The following is a 25820-nucleotide window of genomic DNA, read 5'->3' as shown; positions in this document are numbered from 1 at the left end:
ATTTTGCTTGTAGTTTTGAAAGATAAAATGACTGCTGTGTATTGCAGTACTATGTTTAATCTGTAGCAAAGACATAAAGCTACAGTATGGCACCCATACTTTCTGCAAGTAGGGCTTCAAATCTATCCTTTCTTTTTAACTAGGCTTAACTACAACAAGTTAGCTGTGTCAATCACAAAATGTTGTCACCTTGGAATAAATCATTTTACCTAACTACCTACCTAGCAGTTTAAATGCTCAAGCCCCTAGAAGGATACTGTAAGTAATTCATTTGTATTATAACTTAAATACATTCTTCCAAATGAGTTGAATGGACTCTTTTAATCTATGCATGGTGCTGAGCTAAAGTCAGCATTGATCATTTTAAGTCTCTAACTCCTGTCCTCCTCTGCTCTGTGCTCAGTTTTTCCTGCTTCTTCCCACCTACACTGTTCTATATTACTCTGAAATATGTTGGAAGAGGTACGGATCACACCTCTGCATCTTATGCCTTAATGAAATACTGCAGGTCTTCAATATTTTCTTGTTTTTCTTTTTTGTAACTGATCAAGGAAAAAAAATGTTTGTGTTATTTGCAGGCAGCATTATCCTTTTATGCATTACAAACTCATTTTAAGGCTGACATATCTTCCAATCCACTTACAGATATTCAGACGTCACTGAGAAAGCCATTGCTTCCAAATCATGTCCAGTTAATAATATTACGTTTTGCAGAAATAAGCTCCCTAGATAATTCAAAACAGAAGCTCTTAAAGAGTATCATCATATTTCACTTTTCTAATTATAGAATATAACATTTATGTGTTTTTAGTGAATAATTTAACTCATTTAAAACCATTAAGTGCTTCATTCCAAAGACATTAGCAATAGAAACACTACCACAGAGAAGTATTTTATTTATTATTTTAATACTTTGCTTACTGGATTTTAACATTTGCTTTTAAATTATTCCTATCTCCAGCTATTATCCACACCATTGCTTGTACATATACTATTTTAGTACGCATGTGGTTCTTGTTTTCTTACATAGACAAACACATATGTAAAATATATGTATGTAACTGTATGTGAATGAGTGTTTATAGTAGGAAGATGGCTTATTGCTCTACTGGAAGCCAGTTTGCCTGCTTGATAGTTAAACAGTGATACTTAGCAGAAGATTAAAGCAGCTAATACAACAGTTTTCATAAAAAATGTAGTTTATTATATGCAAACAACATTAAATTCAAAGCAAACGCAAAAGCACAGCCAGGACCTGTACCTCCATTTTATAGTCTGCCTTATATTACTGGGAAACCTCCATCTTATAGTCAGCCTTATATTACTGGGAAACCTCCATCTTATAGTCAGCCTTATATTACTGGGAAACCTCCATCTTATAATCAGCCTTATATTACTGGGAAATGGTCTCTTAGTGGGTCTTCTGGATTCCTCTACCAGGGACAATGTCCAGTTTCTCCTTCTATGCCTTCCTTTATTGTGGTTAATTTTCTGTCTTAGCAGTGCAACTCTGGACACTAACTCCCCTTTCACCAAGGGAGAATGTTCTCTGTTTGGACTTCAAGTCCTCTTTTTTGTTTAATATTCACTCACTTGTAAACACACATACTCTCAAATACACCAGATATCTTTTTTTTAAACAAACAAGTACAGCTCAACAGAAACATCACCCATTTAAAGAAATTTAGCATCACACTGTTTATAATGAACTCTGAATAACACTACCATAGACATTATTGTCACAACTTTTTACAAATGTTGAGGTCTCTTGTACATTTCCAAATGGCAAGAATCACCACACTGTACTACCATACAGTTTCAAACGTCAAACGTGTCTTTATGGGGCATCATAGGAGAATGCAAACTATCCAGTCAGGATATGCCAGTGTGTTTCACCACATTTTTAATCCAAATTTTATTTTCATGTATTTATTTTACCTATTAAGTTTCCTAACCATGGCAGTAAACTCATCCAAGTGAACTTATTTCAGCCACAGCCCAGAAGACAATGCAATAGACACATGTAACATTAAAAACAATAGCAATAGATATACATATGGTGAAAACAACATAATAAACACACAGTGAAGTATTTCACATTCATAATATCTGTTCAGGCAATTAAACAGCAGGAACGGTATGTAATTCAGCATTTATTAACAGACTGTTATTAGAAATGCATAATACAGGTTGAGTCAAGTAAATAGCAGGTGCATTATCTGCATAAAATACGTGCATTAAAGAAATTAGTTGGTACTCGTAATGTAGTGTTGAAAAGCTGACTGTGGTAAGGACTGTGAAATATGAGGCTAGGATAAACAATAGACATGGCCTAATCTGTAAAAGAAATAGCAAGTAATTATGATAGTTACAAGTGCTGCACCGAAGCTCAAAAACGGAATGGAATTAATCTTAGAGTAAATGTAATCCTGGGTAAATCGAAACATAAATTCTTAAGGTGTAGCAAAATTTATAAAGCATAAGCATTTTTCAGTGATTGGTGGTAGACGTTTAGTTAATCAATTGAAATTCCTTGCCAGTCTGGCAGTTTTAGATGTTACTGAGGACATTGTCCAACAGTTTAGGACAAAGTATATCTGAAGGTGGATATTTGTTTGACTGTTTAATTATCATAAATAAGTGAAGTAGATGGGTGGGTAGCCACCTCTGCAACAACAAAAAAAAACATTATTTTAGTTTTGTTTTAGTTTTCTTAGCATTCAGGATAAATTGCTTGCATTGAAAAGTTTATTAAGAATTGTTTGTAGGTTAGTTATGATAGTTTTATAAAATGGATCTGATTCAGAACAACTAAGTCATTGACATAAAGAAGCAGACTTGATTGTTGGGGGGACATCAAAGGGAATGCGATTAATGAAAAGGCTGAAAATATAGACTGATGGGATGACAAGATGATTTTAGCCGTAGCTCTGAAGGTTCTATGTGATACATAGCTTGAGAACCAATTTAGAGCTGAGATGTCAAAGCCACGTGTAGCTAGCAAATCCGACAGAAGCCTGTAACTAACACTGTCAAATGCTTTCGACATTGAAGGACATGATAATTAAGTTATCTTTGTTAGTGTTAGTTAATGTAGAATCTGTGAGTGTTAAGAAAACTGTCAGGACATACCTTTCCTTTAGGAAACCAGTCAGTTAATGCAACCGAATGTTTCACTTGAAAAAGAAGTCTGAGATTTGGCTGTTTGCTACTTTCCATCAGTTTTGCAACTACGTGAGGAAGCAGGGGAAGGAAAAGGGAAATACAGCAGACGCCGCTAGGTGCGGACAAAGGTCGTACTCTGGGGTCATCAGTACATTATAACAGAAAGTCTAGGCCTGTTCTGAAGCACTCAGTTTATGAAAAATCAGATTTCCATTACATTAGGGGTACGTCTCAGATAAGGTCTAAACCAGAGCACAGCTAGACTCTCTTCTTATTCTGTACTGATGAGCCAACAAAAAAAGATGGGAAAAAGTTCACTTCACTGAGTGGAGTTTAGTTTATTGGTCTGAATGCATTAATCAAGGCTTGTAAGTTACTGAGCATTCAAAGCCAGTGTGCTGAAACACTTGTATGCCCTTAGGAGATAATTCACATCTCTCTCATTATGCTTTCATCAGGAAGGTTTGTAACTGTTTTTCTTTTTTTCAGAGCTGCTACTGTCTTTTACCAAATATCTACACCATTGTTTGATTAATACAACTGAAAGTTTTTTTGTAGTAAAAAAAAAAGTATGTGTGTGTGTGTGTGTGTGTGTGTGTGTGTGTGTGTGTGTGTGTGTGTGTGTGTGTGTCTGTGTATGGGTCTACCTGATATTGCCAAAATCCCACTTCATCAAACTTTAGAAAGATGAGACAACTTTGCTGAACGTTAACACAATTTTACTGTGGGAAATGAACCACTTTTATCACGGTTATCATGAAAGAAAAAGGAAAATGTGTCTGTCACCAATAGGATGACTTTTTGTTTTTTGTGAATGTCTTATGTATATTGGTAGGAGTACAGGGTAGCATTAAAAGTTGCTTATGTAGAGTATCAGACGATAAGAGTTGAGAAGATGAGTTGAAGAATGTGCCATGTGATTGCTGATGTTGCAGCTCTTCTGTTGGTGGGTTAAGAGTGTTGCTAGATGACGTATATACATTATTTTGAGTACACAGAGCTGGCAAAGCTTTCAGCTGACATTTAATTTGGTATGTTCTGGTTTCATAAGTTCTGTTTACTAAAAGTAGTTGGATGATCACTACAATGACATGATGCTTGTCGTAAAATAAAAATGAATCCTTCCTACTTCATATTTGCCTTTGTTTATACACACACGCACACACACACACACACACACACACACACACACACACACACACACACACACACACACACATGCACACACACAGACACACACACACATGCACACACACACACACACACACACACACACACACACACACACACACACACACACACAAAAACACATGCATATGCACACACACACACACACACACACACACACACACACACACACACACATGCACACACACACACACACACACACACACACACAGACACACACACACACACACACACACACACACACACACACACACACACACACACACACACACACACACACACATATATGTATGTGTATGGGTCTATTTCTACATCTCGCAGCCCATATTACCGAACCCTAAAATCTTGAGATGACAATAACGAAATGTCACAATCCCGAACTTTGGATGTTTAACATGGTAAGTAAACACTTGGCCAACTGGAACACACACCGAGAACAACATGCCCTGTTCCCCACTGTAGTGTGATCCTGGTGTTGGTATATTTAGTTGGGGGGTGTGAGGGCATAGTTGAGTTTTACCTACCTCATCATAATTTCTAGGAACCATGTAAATATCTGGATTTTAGTCCCTTTTGTATGTCTTCCTCTAGGTAATATATGTCTATATCCTACAATATTTCCTTTTTTAATCTCTCAGTAGGATCTGTTCCATTTCATTTCCTCATTTCATAATGTCTTCCTTCTCTGAGATGTAAGTTGTCCAGAACTATGAATCCCATTTGAGATTGGGTTAGATAGGTCCTCACCCCATCCTCCCTACTCCATCTAGTTATGTTGTCTTTATAAACCCATTCATTCCCCATTTCTCTCACAGCCATATGCCGGTGTGGAGAAGAGGGTATTTGGCTCATTTATCCATAGATGCACATTGTTTGGCAATTATGCTACAGGCTTTGAGAGATTTTGCAAGCATCTGAAGCCATCCGAGGCCGAAAAACAATGACTCTAAGGACAATTTTGCACTTACTTTGCTTATTCCCATTTACTGTGAAGGTTCACTGTGATATTTAATTGTTTTTCTGCACTTCTTTAAAGTTTAAGCTGCTTTTCAAACTACTGTAAGGGCTGCTGTTCTGTTCTGAATTGGAGTGTATTCAGTGATTTGTTAAGTTAGTTCCAGGCATCTATTTGTTATTCCTCAACACTTGGGCTCCAAACCAGTAATTTCACATTAAAAGGGACAAAGTCTTCACTCTTGTGGCATGACAGGGCTGATTTCACCCATCTGAGCTGGGAATTGCTGGTAGAAAGCTCATTGTGCACTTACTTGATTGGTGTGTGGGCTTAGGTAGTGTAAAACTTATTTTTTTCTGAGTCTATATATAAGCCTCGCATTTATCTGAAGCTGCTCTTCATGCAGCGACAGTTATTGGTGTCTTGTATATACGCAATCTCCTGAACTTGACATTTACCTATAAAAAAATACCTCAGAACTTCGTCTCAGTCCCGTGGTACTCACCAGGCAACTAGTTTGCATGCTGAGCAGCACTTATGCATTTAGGTAGGACTGTTTAGGTGTGCATTGCCTTATTGTAGACAGCATCTGGTCTGCACACTGGGCAGCATCGCTGACCAGGTTAGCTGCAGATAAAACCAAGTAAGAAACCCCTTTGTCGGGTTATAAACCCCCACCACTCCTATCCCTTGCAAGTGCAGCAAGACCTGCAGCCATGGGTGGTCACTTTCCTATCATACCTGTTTTCAGCTTGGTGGACATAGGCATCCTGAGGCAGTGTAACAATTACCTCATGTACACTGGCAACCACTTAATTCTCCAATAGACAAATACAGTATGTGAGAGATGTAGTTACACACTGTCACTGGAGGCCTGACTCTCAGATACAGACACAAAATGCAACAAACAGGTTGTCAGTGACTCACACACACCACTCACTGCACCCACTAAGGATCAAGCACATAGACCTATGTATGCAGAGGTGCTTACATGTAATCTACCCAAACTTCAAAGGTCTCTCAGCCGCAATCATCGAAACTCTGTATACACATAAATAAGACATTTACATCACAACACAAACCAATGTGTAACTGTGTCTCACATACCAAGTCCGTAAGGCAAAATATTACTTAACCCAACATTCTGGTCATAGTTAACTCCACTGTCAATCACACCAATGTCCCCCTTACAAGGCTGGATAAGGAGAAGATTACAGTTAGCTGCCTGTCAGGGGCCAAGATCTGGCAGATTATGCACTCACTCAGGTCATGTACCTCTAAGTACCAGTATGACTCAGTCATAGTCCATGAAGGCATAAATGACCTGTGATGTACTTCCTTGGACTATATGATGAAAGACATGAATGAGCACTCAGAATATGTGACACAGGCAGGTATGAGCCTAACACTGAGCAGGATTATACCATCTCCAAGGATGATGCCACAATACAAACGGAAAATGATTGACTTTAACAACTGGCTTATGTACTGGTGTCATTCCAAAGGATTCCAGTATTTGCCAGCTTGGGAGGACATGGTTGACAGGCCATGCTGCTTTGCCAGGGTTGGTCTTCACCTGTCACGTCTAGGCTTTCAGATATTGGAAAAAACATTGTCAATTCCTATAGTGTCTTTTTTGTAGGCATTGCCAAACAGACAAACCTTCCAATAACAAAAGCTATTCAAGACCGGCTTAATAGTGGCACTGCTCAATGCTAGGAGTTTCAAGAAGAAACTGCACTCCCTAGCAGATCTCCTCACCCTGGGAATGCTGACATCTGTGCAATTACTGAAACATGGTTTAAAGCCACGAAAAGCACTCCGGCAGTGCATGGCTATAATGCCTATAATACGTTCCAGTCACTCTCTGAATATGAAATAGTGAAAGGCAGAGGTGTACTATCTACATAAAGGATAAGCTCGCCGCAAGGCTGGTAAAACAATATGACATGCTTGAGCTACTCCATGTCCAACTATCTATGGGAGAATATCCATTACCATATTCTTGCTAGCTATATGCCCCCTACATGAACCAGGAAACCCACACATCATACCTAGACTTTCTTGAATCACTCACCACCCAACCCAATACCATATTCATGGGTGATTTTAACTACCCTTGCATTAATTGGAAGAGTCATACATGACCACTAACATACAGGTCCAAAGATTTTTCAACTTTGGAAATTCAAATATCCTGGAGCAGCTGGTTTTCACTCACACTAGGGGAACAAATATCCTACATCTAATACTCATAAATATGGGACAGCTCTGCACCTCCCCCATGTGTGATGTCCTCAATGGTAAAATCAAATCACAAAGCAGTCTTCGTAGAAATTAAGGTTAAACTAGATGCCCACTGAACCCCAAAAGCTTTAAGAACTTTCTACCTCCTATTAAATGACAGTATAGTTTCCAAGCTCCCCCAAATCCAAAAAACACAGATGCCTGTGCAGAGGAGTACACAAAAGCCCTGTACAATCACATAAACAACTGCATAGAAATGGCAGTACCAAATTGAAATAAGCCTAGATCAAACCACAGAAACAAGCTATCCTGGTGGACCCCTGGTCTTAATAGGTTGTACAACAAAAGGAAGTAAATCCTGTTAAGAAGCAGGAAGAAATGTACACAACAGTGCAATAAGTCCCTCATTAGTCTAAACAAGCGGATCACAGAACTAACCAAGTCTTTGAGGTAAAAATAGCCTCCAACGCTAAGGACAACCATAAGGCATTTTTCAGTTATATATGCAATCTTAAGGGTAACAACCAACAAATGTGCAGAATTAGTTATAGATGGCATACAGCAAATCTGCTGCCCAATAAATTCAGCTCACATTTCACTTTCCCATTACCATGAGTTCTCCCCCAGGAAGTACCCTCCACCACTCTTCCGCCAATTATCACCAATAAACAGGTAGCCACAGCACTCGGCTTCAGTGGGGCCCGACGATATACCAGTTTTCCTCTGAAATAGCTTAAATCAGGACCTATCAGGACCAATAGGATCTCTATGTAACCACAGCCTCTGGTTCAGCTTTGTCCTGATACAGCGGAGAGCAGCTATGGTCATTCCCCTGCATAAGAGAGGACAATCAACTGAGCTGGTAAGTCAGTGGCCCATAAGCTTGACTCATCTTATTTGTAAGTCCAGGGAAAGAATAATCATGGACCTGATGAGTAATGACATAGAAAACTGCCAATCACTGGAACCAAGCCAGTTCGGCTTTGTCAAAGAGAGGTCATGCCTACTAAATTTGATGGACTTCATTGAGATAGTCACTAAGGCCATGGATGAGGGCAAAACAGTACATACCACCCAACTACACCTGGCCAAGGCATTTGAAACAATTCCCCACTCAGGTATTATAAATAAACTCACAAAACTGGGCATAAATTCCTACATCACTAGATGGATGTGAAGCTCTGAATGTTGCACCTCCCAGTTGCCAGATTCCACCAATAACCCCACACAGGTCCAAACAGGTACAAAGGGCCCCATCTCAACAGCACAACATACCCAGACAGCATCCCGCATGCCAGTGTGTGTACTACATGAATTACACAGATGGCACCACGGTCTAAGTTGTATATAGTATCATAAGCTGTTTACAGGAATCGCGTGCTCAACTGCATGAGAGCCATAGTTAATCCAATTCACCCAGGGGATCCACCTTGACAACTGAAACCACCCCCATCCCGGAACAACCCTTTCCATCAGTCTGACAAGCTGCATATGGAAGGAACTTATAAAACAAGACATTTGGTAACCTTCAAACACTGCAGGCAACAAACAGTGTTTGTTTAGGGTCGATCTTGTCTCCTGAACCTGATTGACTTTGTTGAATGAATCTCAGAGCCATGGACATGGATAAGGGTATCCACACAGTTAGCCTAGCAGAATACTTCTCAAGGCCATCCACACCTAGACACATCACCATAGCCTTTCTACCAACCCCCACTCTGGAATCTATGATAAACTTACTATCATGATAATGGGGCTGTTGGGCACCCAACTACTAAAACTGTAAATGGGCTCCAAATCCAATCCAACAAAGTGACAAGACAGTAACCAAATCAGCTCCAGACAAGTGACTTGTTTGCTGCATCAGTGGAAGTGCTGCAGGGGTCTCTTCTAGCACATCTCTGAAGTAAGTCTACTGGTTAACTGATTGGGAACTGGGAGCCATTATCAACCTGATGTGATACTCTACAAAAAACAAACTCCAGAAACAGAAACAGATAAATAGTAGATACTGGGCCTTTCAAGCTCAATGTCAAGAAATGTATTGTTATCCCTTTGGGAAAAACATGTATTAAAGAATTACCACATATTTGTGGACACACACATATAACAACCAGTGTGATAAAGGCAGTAGGACACACACAGAGACCATGGTCTCAGAGAGACCCACACACAATAGGATAGTCATCTCATCAATCAAACACAACTCCTCATCAAGGGCGGGGCCTTCTAAAAAAAACTTTCAATCATTGTCCCACTGTCATCAAAAAGGTTATTGTCCCACATTACTCCTATTCATGCCCCATTGCCCCAGATACTCAAGACCATTGCAACAACTGGAAAGGCCTCATCTGCAACAACTGGAAAGGCCTCAGAGAAATAAATACAGGCCCAAAGCTGGACCTAAAAAACTCCTTAGCTATACTCTTCAATAAAAAACTCAGCTATACTCCGCATCTATATCATCTACTCAGAAGCGATCTCTGCTTAACATACAAGGCCATGTGCCAGAGGAAAGAAAAATCCCACTTAAATCCCAATCCCTCAGAGCTACTAAACCAGGGATCTAAACCTTAAATCATAATAAACAAAACATGTGTTGGGTGGATAGTGACTGACCCACTCTAGACAGACTCTGGAATAGATTGCCATACACATGTCAAGCAGACCTCTTTTTGGACCTCTTCTTGAGAAACCTTGACGGATGGGGAGAAAGAAAATTCACCCAGGGGATCACGCCAGTCGCTGCTAGAGACAGGGGTCCAGGAAGTAAATAAAATGGGAAGAAATAGCAGGAGGAATTATGGCTAGGTTTTGTATAGGGCCCTAGGCTGATAGCCTAGTACTAACCTATGAACCTATGAACCTATGGATGGCTAATTGGCTCACAGATAGGACATATGTGGTTAAAGTGGGAGACTCTAGTTCCAGCAAGAGGCCAGTTACTAGTGTTGTGCCACATGACTTAATGCTGGGAACACTCATGTTCAAAATATACTTCTAGGATGCCAAGGCCAATGTGATAGGCCTCTGGATGACAAAGTTTGCAGATGACTGCAAGTTGGGGGCTATCACTGAATACCCCAATAATGTTAATATTCTTCAGAATGGTCTAAATCAGGCAAATAATTGGTGTCAGAACCACAGCCTGAAACTAAATGTGAAGAAATGCATTATCATACCCTTTAGGAAATCAAATACCTCTGCTAATTACAACATTAACAATACACCCCTAAGAGTAGACTCAGAGGTGAGGGATCTAGGTACACAGGTAGTAGCCTGAACTTTGACTGTCATGTGTCCACAGTAGTGAGGAAGTCCTTCTACGTGGCATGGCTTATAATTAAAAGTATGGCATCCACATCCAAGGAGATTATAGTCCTACTGTACTCAGCCCTCGTTAGACCAATAATTGAGTATAATTCACCATCTGGAATGTACTTGAACAGGCACTTACAACAGCTAGAGCAGCCTCAGAGGTTACTCACTAAGAAGATAACAGGGCATTAACCACATGTCCTATGAGGATAGAATGAAAGCCCTTTCCCTTTACTCTGTCTCCTATTGACTGTTAAGGGGTGACCTATCCTTGGCCTACAAGGCACTCACAAACCCAGCCCTGATGAAGCTGCTACACATCTGGAAGTCAAACAGTATGATGGTCAACTGGTCTAGGGATCTAAGCTTAGACAGCAACTCAAACAAAACATGCTGGAGAGATAGATATGTGTCTCAGAGATTGACCCTTTTTTGGAATATGCTTCCTGTTCACTTTAAGCAGAGTCCTCCCCTGGCCCTCTTCAAGACCAATTTGGATTGATGATTGGGGAAATCATAAATTCACTCCTGGGGCGGTGGGTGCCTATGTCCCTTGTGGACAGGGGCAATCTGTAAAATCTGTAAAATACTTAAGGCATAGGTACAAATGCATGCCATCCTCTCATCCCTAGGGGTTATATACTGGGTAAAATTAAATTGTATTGGCTAGGCTTGCAAAGACTGAGCTGATAGCCTAGTAATCTCCTATGAACTTATAACTTCACATAAAGAGATAAAAGAAAGAATAATAAGAACATGATTGTTCTGTTACATCAGTGAAAAAAGATCAAATATTCCTCTGATCTAATGTGAAAGTATACAGCTATGAAACTGAGTAACAAGGACTACAACAATAATGGCAATAATAACAAAATGAACATGCTCCCATCTGGAGAAAAATAGTTAATCTAGCAACATGGCTATCTAAAAACAGTAGGCATCTAATGGTGCTAAGACACAAGGCCTAAAAAGCAGGAAAAACATTAACAAATACTTCCTTCAAACTGTAGCCTCATTTATCAGTGACAACCTCACCATCAAACCAACCCCCCTCCACCAACAAAACCCCATGGAAGCCCACTTCTCACTCAAATCTGTCCCCACCATAAGAAAATATCCCCAGTACTAAAATCTACAACCTCTGTTGCAGACAACCTTCATCCTGAATTCCTAAAAACTGCAGCTGAAGCAGTGTCATATCCAATACCTATACTAAGAAATAGATCTATTCTAGAATCTCATGTCCCAGCCATTTGGAAGAAGGCATACATCCTCTTCATAAAGGACAACCTCTGCTGACTATTCCAACTTCAAACAAGTAACCATCCTATCACCATTATCTAAAATATTAGAAAAGTGTATCCTTTCTAAATTACTTCAATACCTTACAATAAACAATCTTCTCAACCCCGCACAACATGGTTTTTATCCCAGCTGTAGTACCACTACTGCCATACTTGACTTTGCAGATGCCATGAATAAAAACAGAAATACCAGAAACCTTGTATCGTCCTTATTCCTAGATCTGTCCAAAACATTCAAACCATCCCTCACCAGGACCTGGCCAAAATATTCAACACCATCTCTCTCCGGGACCTGGCCAAACATTCAACACCATCTCTCACCAGGACCTGGCCAAAACATTCAACACCAGCTCTCTCCAGGACCTGGCCAAAACATTCAACACCAGCTCTCTCCAGGACCTGGCCAAACATTCAACACCATCTCTCACCAGGACCTGTCCAAAGCATTCAACACCATCTCTCACCAGGACCTGGCCAAAACATTCAACACCATCTCTCACCAGGACCTGGCCAAAACATTCAACACCATCTCTCGCCAGGACCTGTCCAAATCATTCAGCACCATCTCTCACCAGGACCTGGCCAAAACAGTCAACACTATCTCTCTCCAGGACCTGGCCAAAACATTCAACACCATCTTTCACCAGGACCTGGCCAAAATATCCGACACTATCTCTCTGCAGGACCTGGCCAAAACATTCAACATCATCTCTCACCAAGACCTGGCCAAAACATTTGACATTATCTCTCTCCAGGACCTGGCCAAAACATTCAACACCATCTCTCACCAGGACCTGGCCAAAACATTCAACACCATCTCTCACCAGGACCTGGCCAAAACATTCAACACCATCTCTCGCCAGGACCTGTCCAAATCATTCAGCACCATCTCTCACCAGGACCTGGCCAAAACAGTCAACACTATCTCTCTCCAGGACCTGGCCAAAACATTCAACACCATCTTTCACCAGGACCTGGCCAAAATATCCGACACTATCTCTCTGCAGGACCTGGCCAAAACATTCAACATCATCTCTCACCAAGACCTGGCCAAAACATTTGACATTATCTCTCTCCAGGACCTGGCCAAAACATTCAACACCATCTCTCTCCAGGACCTGGCCAAAACATTTGACATCATCTGTCTCTAGGACCTGGCCAAAACATTCAACACCATCTCTCACCAGGACCTGTCTAAAGCATTCAACATCATCTCTCACCCGGACCTCTCCAAAGCATTCAACACCATCTCTCACCAGGACCTGTCCAAAGCATTCAACACCATCTCTCACCAGGACCTGTCCAAACCATTCAACACCATCTCTCACCAGGTCCTGGCCAAAACATTCAGCACCATTTCTCACCATGAAGGAAACAATAAATGGTCATTGTGTCTAAGGATGCCAGTTTATAGAATGGTGAATGCGGTTTTCATTGAACAGAAAAAAAGGAGGAGCATTAAGAAAAGGGAGAGGGTACAGGTGAAGGATTAAAGAAAGCAAGCATGAACTGCAGATACTATGATGAGGACAGGTGTGCCAGAACCACTGGTAATACAGCTTAGCAATGACATTGTCGCTGTCTTCAGAATGATACGAAACTATGACCACAGGCGTAACTCAGTTTATCCCATACTTTGGTCACTATAAATGCCAAAACAGTTCCCCAAGTTTTGTTGTGAGCAGAATACATGATCAGGAAATAACCACTGAAACAGCATACATTTCTTGGTGAGGATGTATCACTTAAGCAGAGAGTGCAGGAATCATCATTTCTGAGGTTTTCTAATAGAAAGAAGGCAAAAATAAAAACACAGACGCAAGAGGAAGGGAGGAACGATTCTATGTCAAGTCATTTTAGGGTAGTCAGTGATGTGAAGTGACGAAATAAGGCAGGATTGATAACAAACCTAGCAGTCTTGCTGTAGGTCAAATCAGACATAACTGAAATGGAGCAGAAGTACACATACTCCAGAACACGTTAAAAACAAGGAATGCACAGGCAGTGGCAGCCTTGAGTGGTCACTGAGGAAGGACTTAGCTTTGTAGAGGACTCTGACGTTTTGGTATGCACAGGTAACAATAGTGCTAACATGAGTATCCAACTTAAGTTAATGAGCTAGTGTCAGACAAAGTAGTTTTGCAGTGGTTACAGATTTCATGGTTCATTTTTACTGGAGAAGAGAACTATTATGAAGTCCTACAGCCACTGCTGTCCTTCTATGAATGCATATTGAATTTTGAAGGTAATGGTAGTGAGGGTTACTGAAAGAGAACTGACAATAGATCCATTTGCATACCAGATGAAACTGGCATCAAACAATGCTGTATAAGCTGTAAGCATTGAATGATTCTTGGAGAAATGAGAACAAAATCCCTGTCATGTCCATAAGGTAGTTCCGTGGAAGTAAAGTGCATGGAAGACCACATCGGGTATGATGATGGAAATCATCATACTGTAAAAGATTTTTTTTACTGTGACTTCTCCCACCCCCTCTTCCTCCTTTAGCCTGCAGGTGCAGTACAACCGTTGGTATACTGAAGATATAAGGGGTCATGCTTTAATTCACTCATATCCCTATGCTACAGCAAGCACCATACTGAAGATGTAAGGGGTCATGCTTTAATTCACTCATATCCCTATGCTACAGCAAGCACCATACTGAAGATGTAAGGGGTCATGCTTTAAGTCACTCGTATCCCTATGCCACAGCAAGCACCATACTGAAGATGTAAGGGGTCATGCTTTAATTCACTCATATCCCTATGCTACAGCAAGCACCATACTGAAGATGTAAGGGGTCATCCTTTAAGTCACTCGTATCCCTATGCCACAGCAAGCACCATACTGAAGATGTAAGGGGTCATGCTTTAATTCACTCATATCCCTATGCCACAGCAAGCACCATACTGAAGATGTAAGGGGTCATGCTTTAATTCACTCATATCCCTATGCTACAGCAAGCACCATACTGAAGATGTAAGGGGTCATGCTTTAAGTCACTTGTATCCCTATGCCACAGCAAGCACCATACTGAAGATGTAAGGGGTCATGCTTTAAGTCACTCGTATCCCTATGCCACAGCAAGCACCATACTGAAGATGTAAGGGGTCATGCTTTAATTCACTCATATCCCTATGCTACAGCAAGCACCATACTGAAGATGTAAGGGGTCATGCTTTAAGTCACTCATATCCCTATGCTACAGCAAGCAACATACTGAAGATGTAAGGGGTCATGCTTTAAGTCACTTATATCCCTATGCTACAGCAAGCACCGTACTGAAGATGTAAGGGGTCACGCTTTAAGTCACTCATATCGCTATGCTACAGCAAGCACCATACTGAAGATGTAAGGGGTCATGTTTTAAGTCACTCGTATCCCCATGCTACAGCAAGCAACATACTGAAGATGTAAGGGGTCATGCTTTAAGTCACTTATATCCCTATGCTACAGCAAGCACCGTACTGAAGATGTAAGGGGTCACGCTTTAAGTCACTCATATCGCTATGCTACAGCAAGCACCATACTGAAGATGTAAGGGGTCATGTTTTAAGTCACTCGTATCCCCATGCTACAGCAAGCACCGTACTGAAGATGTAAGGGGTCATGCTTTAAGTCACTCGTATCCCCATGCTACAGCAAGCACCATACTGAAGATGTAAGGGGTCATGCTTTAAGTCACTCATATCCCTATGCTACAGCAAGCACCGTACTGAAGATGTAAGGGGTCATGCTTTAAGTCACTCATATCGCTATGCTACAACAAGCACCATACTGAAGATGTAAGGGGTCATGCTTTAAGTCACTTATATCGCTATGCTACAGCAAGCACCATGAAGCTGATTGATGCAATGATGGTTTTGGTTCTCATATATGAAACATCTATGTCTCTTTCCTGATTACTGTGGCCAGAAAAGTCTGGTATGGTGCTAGAGGAAGTGATAGACACACCGACAGGGCATTCCAGAGTATATGTGATGAATGTAAGGACATTCTTGATTTAAGGTACAAGGAAACAGCATGCTTTGAAAACAAAGTGAACTTACAAGTATAACAGAAATACTTAATGGACCACCAAACCTTTTCTTATGACAGTAGCAGTATATCTATGTGTGGAATGTATCTGTATGAAAAATTTGTAACAGGCTACCATATTATTTTATTTTATTTTGTTTTTCATGAACATTACACATTTAAACATGCAAGCTTTGTGCAACCAATTGTTTGTATATGGTCTTACACTAGCATGAGTCATAAAATGGGATTACATCAATGCATAGTGCATGTATGTTGGGCTACCACACAAATATTAGGCATTTTTATCATGCACAGATTTTTGGTTTTAAGCTGTCCTATCTGTGCAATGTGACCATCAAACAGCATTTTCAGTTTTCAAACCATTAGAATATACAGTATGACTGAATGTATTTATCAGCAATGTAATCCAAACAAGTATTGCTTACAAAGTAACGTACTACAGATCGAGGCATGGCGTAACTTGAATGTGCTCTTCTTTTCTCAGCAGTATTGTTGATGATATGTTACGCTGCTTTTAGGAAAAAAAAGGTTGTCATAAACCCTTAAGAATAACAAAGCTTTGGAGCATAAACTTAATGTATAGAATTTTCTAAGGCTTTTGCATGACCATTGATTACTGCAGGTCATGTTCAGCTCCGCATATGCAACTGCTGTTTAATCCTCCTGTATGTCACTATGACAGTAACACAGGTGAGAATATAATATTCATGATGAATGTGGGATGTTTCCACTTCTGAGTAGCACAGCAGTAAATTCCTCCTCCTTCCTCTGAATAGTGGCGCTGCATGAATGTAGCTGCTTGCCATGTATGGTTATTGATGGATCATTTGGAGAACCTCCTACCAGTAGTGAGACCAGTGTTACATGGACATGGTAGCCCAGAATATTGATTAACCTTCTGTGTTTCTGTAAGCAGAAGTTTATCCAATGGATCCTTCACTAAAATTATTACATTTGTACAGCCTTTCACTCAGCAGAGTACTGATTTAATGTAAGTCACAAAAAAGGCGGAGTACAGCAGAAGTAAGAACAAAACTCCAAATTTAATTCCAAGAATGTGCACTTATAACATACGGATGAGCGCTTTCACCATTACAGCTTCTTCAGATCCTTGTATAAAAGTCACAGTAGACCTCCCATTATATAAGCAGCTCAATTAATCAATTAAAAAAATTAATCAATTAAAAACAATGCTGGAGAATTTAAAGAACTCTCCCATATTTAAACATGTTGGTGTAAAATAAGACAAGAATATGTAAAACATACATAATGACCTAAAAACATGTAAATAAACATTCTGATAAGTTAATATTGATAGAATATATACAAATAGATAATAATTCATTTTATGTTCCTGCATTGTCTCAACTTAGGTTTTATAGAAGCTCTATCATTCAACCCATGCCCCCTATCAGCTTTCAAATGAATGATCCAGTCAGTCTCCTTAGATTCAGTAAGATTCATAGTATTACCACCCCTCTTGTTCACAGCAATTATCTCTAGGACCCGGAACAAAAAAGTATGATTATTGTCATTGGTGGTAATATGTTTTGCTAAGGCACTGTGTAAGGTGCCCTTTCTCATGTGGTAAATATGCTCTCTCATTCTATCCCTTAACGGCCGGTTAGTTTTACCAACATAGAAACTCGGGCATGCCTGACAAGTAGCTAGGTACACCACATTATGTGTCATACAATCTGCATCTGCCTTAATAGAGAAAATGGTGTGTAAATCTGGGTGTATAAACACCTCACTACTATCAATAAATGAACAAAAGTTGCAGTGACCACAGAGTTTAGTGTGACCAATGTTATTCATATTCCTATCATGTCTGGGGTGACAAAGCAATCGCTTTAGGTTGCTCCTATTCCGAAATAGGAAACTTGGTGTCTCCCCCACAATGCGTTTCAAGTCATCATCAACCAGGAGAATATCCTAATGTTTGCTAATAATTTCCTTTAACTGATGTTGATCAGAAGTATACAGAGTAGAAAATTTAATAGATCTATTTAACATATGATCTCCAACGGTTTGATCTTGGACCCTGGGTCCAAAGTATGGTGCACCTGAAGTGGTGCGTGACATGTATGCTTCCTCCATGTATGGTATAATCTCATTGTCCTTGTATCCCCGGGTTAGTAATGTATTTCTTAGATTGTCTAATTCTGAGATAAACCCCTGTTCAGTGGGGTTCAATCTCGAGGCTCTAATGGCCTGTCCTTTCATTATATTCTTAAAAACAAATTGTGGGTGCATACTGGACCTTAATAACAAGGAATTGCAGTAACATGCCTTGCGGTAGACCCCCCGTGTTTATCATATCATCTGTTAATCTCTCAATATATAAGTCTAAAAAATCAATTCTATGTGTAGAATAATTCATGGTAAAAGTAAGGAATGTAGTTAAGTCATTCATAATGGATAACATTGATTCCAGCTGTTCTGATGTTCCATTCCAAAGAACAAAAAGGTCATCAACAAACCTTCTCTAGAACACCACATGTTCACAGAAAAGTGCATTCTAAAATAAAACATGTTCCTCCCAATGTGCAAGGAACATGTTGGCGTAGCTATTTGCACATGGAGTGCCCATAGCTATGCCATCACGCTGTTTATAGATCTGGTCTTGGAACATGAATAAGTTGTTCTCCAAGACCAGTTCTAGAAAATGAACTATAAGGTCTATCAATACTGCAGTGTAAGTACTGTGTGCTTTCAGATAATTCAACACATAATCAAGTCCTATATCATTAGGTATTACAGTAAATAGAGATTGAATATCAAAATTCACAAAAGTACAACTAGAGATTCTATCATGGTGTCCAATACATTCATACAGATCAATCAAAAATTGCTTGGAATCCTTCAAGACTGTAACATTGTCATTCAATACACATCTCAGATGTTTCTCCACAAAAACTGAAAGATGTTCAGTTACCCAACCACGGCCAGAAACTATGGGTCTCATGGGTGGGTTCTTCATATTTTGTGTACCTTGGGGAGACCTTGTATAATCGGTATAGTGGGTGTATAAATCATAAGGTATCCATATAGCTCCTTATTTATTAAATTACTTCTAAGAATGTCATAAAGCATGTCATGAATATATCTGACAACAGAGTGAATCTGTTCCATAGAAGTAGGTTCATAGAACCTGTCCTGTAACATGGAGGACATAGCCTCCGTATAAAATGACATATCCAGGACTACAACTTTCCCACCTTTATCAGCTGGTCTAATTATAATGGTAGGATCATTCTGCAATTTCCTCAAACACTGACGTTCCCGAAAGCTCAAATTGTCCCGCCTCTTCTGTTTATGGGGTCCCAATGGAGTATTATAGTAACTATATAATTCCTCCTCTGTTAACTTAAGGAATGCTTCAACTAATGGGTGGTGAGTTGGTACAAAATCACTTAAATTCTTAAAAGCAAACTTCCTGCTCTGTGCTGATTCTTTCTCAGAATCATTATAAATGAATCTAAGCATTACATTCCTACAAAAAAGTTTTAAGTCCACCATTGTATCAGTCAGTTTGCTCTGACATTTAGGAATAAAATTCAAACCTTTGTTTAATAAACTGGTATCATCATCTGTTAGAGTAATGTGGGACAAATTGTAAATTAACGCTTGTTGTTCCACATTCTCTTTAAAGTCTGATGGGGCATAAAATCCCCTGATAATTTCCTCTTCTGTCTGCCCCTGCTCATGGAGCGAGGTCTGCGAGGACCTTTCTCCATGCGCACTGGCAGAGGAAAAGTCAAATCCAAACTTGAGAGATTGCTAGAATCAGTCAAAGTAGTAGTTTTCTTAGGTTTAACAACAGGTTCTGATCCTTCTTTTGTAGAAACAGGTCTATTCTTAACCACATGTACTTCAGGATATAAGTTGTTTCTAGTACATGTACCGGGAAGTACAATATGAAGGAGGTCTACTGTGACTTTTATACAAGGATCTGAAGAAGCTGTAATGGTGAAAGCGCTCATCTGTATGTTATAAGTGCACATTCTTGGAATTAAATTTGGAGTTTTGTTCTTACTTCTGCTGTACTCCACCTTCTTTGTGACTTGCATTATATCTACTCTACGGAACTACAGCGTTTGCTTGCTGAGCAGTGGGAATTTATTTTATTTTATTTTTTATTCAGAGTACTGATTTAACTCAAATTGCTTTTCATTTGTGTTGCCATAGAATAACGGACGAATCCAGAAAACTTAAGCATTACAAGCATTTTGACACAGTGTTTTTTTTTTTTAATTTAAAAATGGAAAAATGAGTAATAATCTCTGGAAAAGGCAAATCAGTGAGTGAATTCTTGTAGAAAATTGTGCATCACACAGGCTGCAGGCATTCCATGCTTTCTTGTTTCAGGTGCCAAGATAATCCATTATACAACAGACAAATGCACCCTGCCATTCCTTTTTCTCATTTAAACCACTGATAAGGGTGTCAATAATCAAGTCTTATTTCTTCTCTTTTTTAGTGCTTTGAAGACACTGAAAGAATTCTGACCACAGGTAAGCATGTGCTGTTATATATTTTTTGCTGACCTTTTTTAGATGTTTTTTACACTTCTCAAAACAGTCTGTCTGTTTAGACAGAAGTACTTACTTGTCGTACTGAGCTTTATTTTCGGTTACAGGGTTTCACTAATTGCAATAGCAATTAATGAGTTTTGAAATTCTTTGTGCAAAACTGTATTCTACAAAATATACTTTTAGAAGGATTCCTTAGCAGAAACAGGGTGCAAAAGTGAATTACACTTCACTGCATCCTTAAATTTCTTTGCTGTTATGCATCAAACATTCAAGGGAGATTGAGCCTCTTACCCAATACCCTCTTCATAAAGTACTACTTCCTCATATCAAGACTAAAGAAGGGCCCTACTGTGTGGAAATTGTGATATCTTTTTTGCCATTCCAGACCATTTTATTGCTTTGCTTTGTTTGCAAATCACTTCAAAAGTAATGCGCACCCATGTCATGGGCCCCTACCCACCTTGTTTTTAAACAGTGTAGCTGGAAGCCTTGCTGTACCATCTGGTGTAGAGAGTCCATTTTACTTTCTGCTTGAATCTCCAAAAACAGCTTTTTAGTATTTTTATAAAATGCTTAACATCAGTACACAGAACATGGGCAGCTACAATCAGATTTGATGCTCTTCCATGAAGTCTTTCACCCCAGGTTATGATGTCTTCATCATCATGGCATGTGTGTCAGATTGCCAAGTCTCAGTCCTTTGACTGTTTCAAGCACTCTCTGATACTCAGTTCATTCACTCCAGTGGAGCTCAGGAAGTCTGCAGCATAACTTCCAATGGGCGGACCCTAATCTTTTTGACAGAATCAAATTATGTCCTCAGATTTCAAACAAATGTTCATATCTCTGGAACCATAGATGTTACTAAAGAAGTAAGCACTAACTATTTTTATAGTGTAGTATTCTTTAGGTTCTAGGTCTTAAACTGAATTTTATAAGTCACAGTAAACACAGCCATTATTATGCTTGTAATATTTTGTAAACAACTTACATCATCTCAGAAACCACTCGTTACATACATATTATCTGCAGCATTTTGTTCATCCACCTGAGAGCTTTCATATGAGGCTAAACAGTTCTGTCTGCATTGCTTAGTTATTCAGATAGTTAGAAAAACATGATGTTTATGTCTATATAAGTATGTGAATAACAAGTAATATCTCTTAACATGTACTAGACAGAGAACAAATATCAATACAGCTGAGTCTGTCAATGTGTAAGCTTTAAGATGAAATCTTTTAATGCCTTGTATGTGGCATGGTTTTGGGATTATTGATGTAAATATATACAAGCAATATTTAATGTCCAGAGGCATCAGTAGGATGTAATTGCAGAAGCACCTGTAGGTGTCACTCAGCTGTAATGAGTTAAATGCCAGTTGCATTGGCTTCATACATAGGCATTCAACAAACTTTATTTAAAGCCTCCCAGATGATGGTCTGCATTGTAGTCTGTTTTTCAGAATCAAAGTGCATAACGTCAACTGCTGATGGACAAGGAACAAATTATTATAATTCACAGTAGAAAAAGTTTTCCTGATGTCCACTCACTGCCAAAGTCACTTATTTAACATTGGTTTCCAAGTATTTTATAAAACAGTCCAATCTTATTTGGAAAAGCCATCTGCAGTAGATAATGGTTGGAAACTCCTTGGGGACTGTGTCTTCAGTGCATTTCTTTTAGTTTTCATTTTCCTGCATTTATGAGAGCACACACTTCCAGGTACTCCATGCCACAGCATTACATGCAGGATCGATCCAGGAGATCACAGCACCCCCAGAACCTCTCAAGTCTTTCTTGCTGCTCACACAGTTAGGAGCATAACCTGAATGTGTATTGTGCAGAATGTTTACTGTGTTTTTTTTAATGAGGGCATGTAAAATCACCGGCAAAGACCCATATGACTACTACTTGTATGGTCTCAGGAAGCAGCTTAACACCAAAGTCGGACAGAACTACCAGAGATTTAGCCACTCCATCAGAAGCACAAGGATTCAACCCCCTTCCAACAGGTGCAAATGGTGTGAGAAACCTAAGACCTGTCTTAAAGCATGCAAGATGGTAATGCTGAATATCAGTCAGTGCAGGGATTAACAGGAGTGTTCTTTGCACGATCCCAATGAGAAGCAGGATAGCAAAGGCATTTCCCAGCTAACACTCTGAGGTATTGGGGTTCAAACATCAAACTCTTACGCTAGTGCACATGACACTCACATTACATGTGATTTTTACTTGCATAGTGAGCACTCTGTAGGTAAACTAAGATCTGAGAATCATTTTCCTTACACTTCTTCTGGATTCCTGACTTACCAGTGAGGGTAAAGAATGATGCCACTGCATTTCCAATGACTATTCCCTTCGAACTGGTATCCCTGAGATAATCATTTCCCCTTTGTCATGGCTAAGTTGCAAAGTAGTTTGCCACTGTTTTATAGTCATTGCAATGTAACTGATCAGTGTGGGGTGTATCTCACACATCTGTAAAAATTCCATTACCCATGAATGTGGGATGCTGTTGAATGTTTTTTTTTTTTTTTTGTAATCTATCCATGTTATAGTTAGAGTCTTCCCTTTTTTACAGCTTTTTTTTACTGCTTAATTTAACAACAGATGATCCTTTTGTTCCATATGACTTTCTTTTATTACCTTTTTGTTCCATTGCTATAACTGAATTTTTTTCTGGGTGGCTATATAGTATAAATTCTCTTGGGAATTCAATTCTGGAAGTTTAAGGGGAGAGCACATGCAAGCAATAATGCCCACGAGAGTGTGTGTTATTGTGGAAATAATTCCCTTCTGTGTGTTTTACTTATTTATTTTCATTTTATTACTATTGTGACAAAAGAAGGTACTGCCAGTACAGCGAGCTGGAATTTTGTAAATAATTATATGTCATTTGTGAATATCAAAATAATTTATATAAGATGCTTGCGTTACACATGTATTAGAACTGTATGTCATATATCAAACTGCTTTGTATTCAAAAGGGATTTGTAAAGTGCTTGTGTTTAAAACATATCCACCGTGTGCCCTACTGGAAGAGAACAGAAATGTATATGCACTATTGTAAATGTTTACATGTATATGTTTTAACAATGGAAATGCTTCATTCAGTATTTTATTTTATTAAGCTTTTTCTATTAATAATACACAGACATACACATACATAATTCTTTGGGTTTTATTGTGTATGTGGTACCTTTTATACAGGCTATGGTGGTCGGTTCATTGATTGATTTGCACTTTTTTCATCCAATAAATATGAACTATTTGAGTTTATAAGGAAGTAATGTAAACATACGGTGTCTGATGAAGTTTAATACTTTATTAAATGAAAGCACTTATCAGTTATTTTAACAATGTTTTTATTGCTTAATAAAAGGATTTTATTGTTCCATTGCTTCCTTCGATCATCCTAGTAAACCTGTGCCAGCCTTTCCCAGGTGTGTGTGTGTGTGTGTGTGTGTGTGTGTGTGTGTGTGTGTGTGTGTGTGTGTGTGTGTGTGTGTACAAATCAAAATCACAAAGAGTGTGTGTCAGCTACTTGGGCAGGGACATGAAGCACTGGTTGGACAGAGAGAGTGTTGGAGGATTTGGCTTGGAACTCTGGCTAAGGACTCAAGTCTATAGCTGTGCCAGCGGAGAGTCTTATTGGGGATCTGGAGAAAGAGGAACCAACTCTGGACTGACTTTGGTCTCTGTGTGCTCTTAAGGGAAATTGCACTTGATGCAGAGAGCTGCATCTGGAAATAACACATGTGTACCTGTTATCCTCCCAGTGAACATCTTCCTACAGGTGCCAGTGGTGAGGTTTGAGGCTCCTTGACTACTGGCCCAGAGGTGGGATATCCATGTCACATATTGTTTGGCAGTTGTGAGACATCACATATTGGTGGCAGTGGAGGGATAACCACATCACATGTTGGGATTCAGTGGTGTGGATATTAAACTTCTGTAGCCTGCAATCAGTGATCACTAATAAAGGTGTTTCTACTCTCAAGCAGTCACATAGTAGATATTTAGAGTTTCATATCACAATAGTTTTATTTATTTTTTGTTAGCTTAGTTAGTCATGGAGAGCAGGCAAGGATGTTAGCAGACGATTATGGCAAGCTGACAAGAAGCCATTTGGCTGAGATGTGCCAAGCCAAAGGACTGGTGCATGCCAACCTGACTAAAGTAGAAATGATTTCAGCCTTAGCCACAGCTGCATCACAGACCAGCAACCAGGAAGACAGCCAGACTGGCCTTGGCGATGTACAGCTCTCAGAAAATGGACAGTTCAGTTTTTTTCTCAGAGGATTTAAAAATTTGTCTGGAGTTAAAGAGACTTGAACTGGAGGCCAAACATTTGGAACTAGTGTCAGCAGAAAGACTGCAGTGTTTGGAGGCTGAAGAAAAGGAGAAACAGATGGAACTAGAATCAGCAGAGAGACTGAAATGTCTAGAAGCTGAAGAAAATGAGAGGCAGAAGCAACATGAAAAGAAAATGCTGACTTTTCACCAGGGTCATGGAGGTAATGGGGAAGGGAGTAACTGAACCCCATAAGCAATAAAGGTCAGTAAATTTCCTCCACAATTTTCAGAGGGTGATAATTATGATAGTACTGTTCATATGTTTGAAAGGGTATGTAAACAGTATAATGTTGACCAGGGGCTCTGGGTACAGTTCCTGACCCCCTTACTCCATGGTAAAGCTGTAACTGCTGTTTTTAAATTGTCTGATACTGATTGCTTAAATCATAATACAGCTAAAAATTGTTTATTGGAATACTTTAAATCATCACCTGAAGCTTATAGAAAAAAGTTTTTTGAGCATAGACGCAAGGCAGATGAAAGTATGTGTGATTATATTGCTGAGTTCCGCACTTATTTTCATAGGTGGGTGAGTGGGTGTCAGGTCACTACTTTGAAGGGCTGGCAGATGATTTGGTGAGGGAATAAGCCCTTAGCACTTTGCCTGAGGACATGAGAATCTAGTTGGCAGATAGAGTATGCAACAACATAGATGAGTTAGGGAAAAAAACAAGATCTATACCTAGCAACCAGGGCATCACCACACAG

At 39.5% G+C, this 25820-nt stretch overlaps 1 protein-coding gene across 2 annotated transcripts in view; it reads left to right on the top strand.

Moving 5' to 3' along the window:
- Positions 1–25820, top strand: part of LOC122791057 (trichohyalin-like) — a 410728-nt gene that overhangs the window by 302032 nt on the left and 82876 nt on the right. For both annotated transcript variants that reach the window (XM_044058832.1, XM_044058831.1), the window contains one exon: positions 20702–20735. In XM_044058832.1, coding sequence (XP_043914767.1) covers positions 20702–20735 — 34 coding nt within the window. The remainder of the gene's footprint in view (positions 1–20701; positions 20736–25820) is intronic.

Source organism: Protopterus annectens, chromosome 16.part0 (assembly GCF_019279795.1).
Source record: "Protopterus annectens isolate FY-2018-M chromosome 16.part0, PAN1.0, whole genome shotgun sequence".
Taxonomy (NCBI): domain Eukaryota; kingdom Metazoa; phylum Chordata; order Ceratodontiformes; family Protopteridae; genus Protopterus; species Protopterus annectens.
The sequence above is the reverse complement of the archived record's forward strand: the minus strand, read 5'-3'. Positions and strand labels throughout refer to the sequence as shown.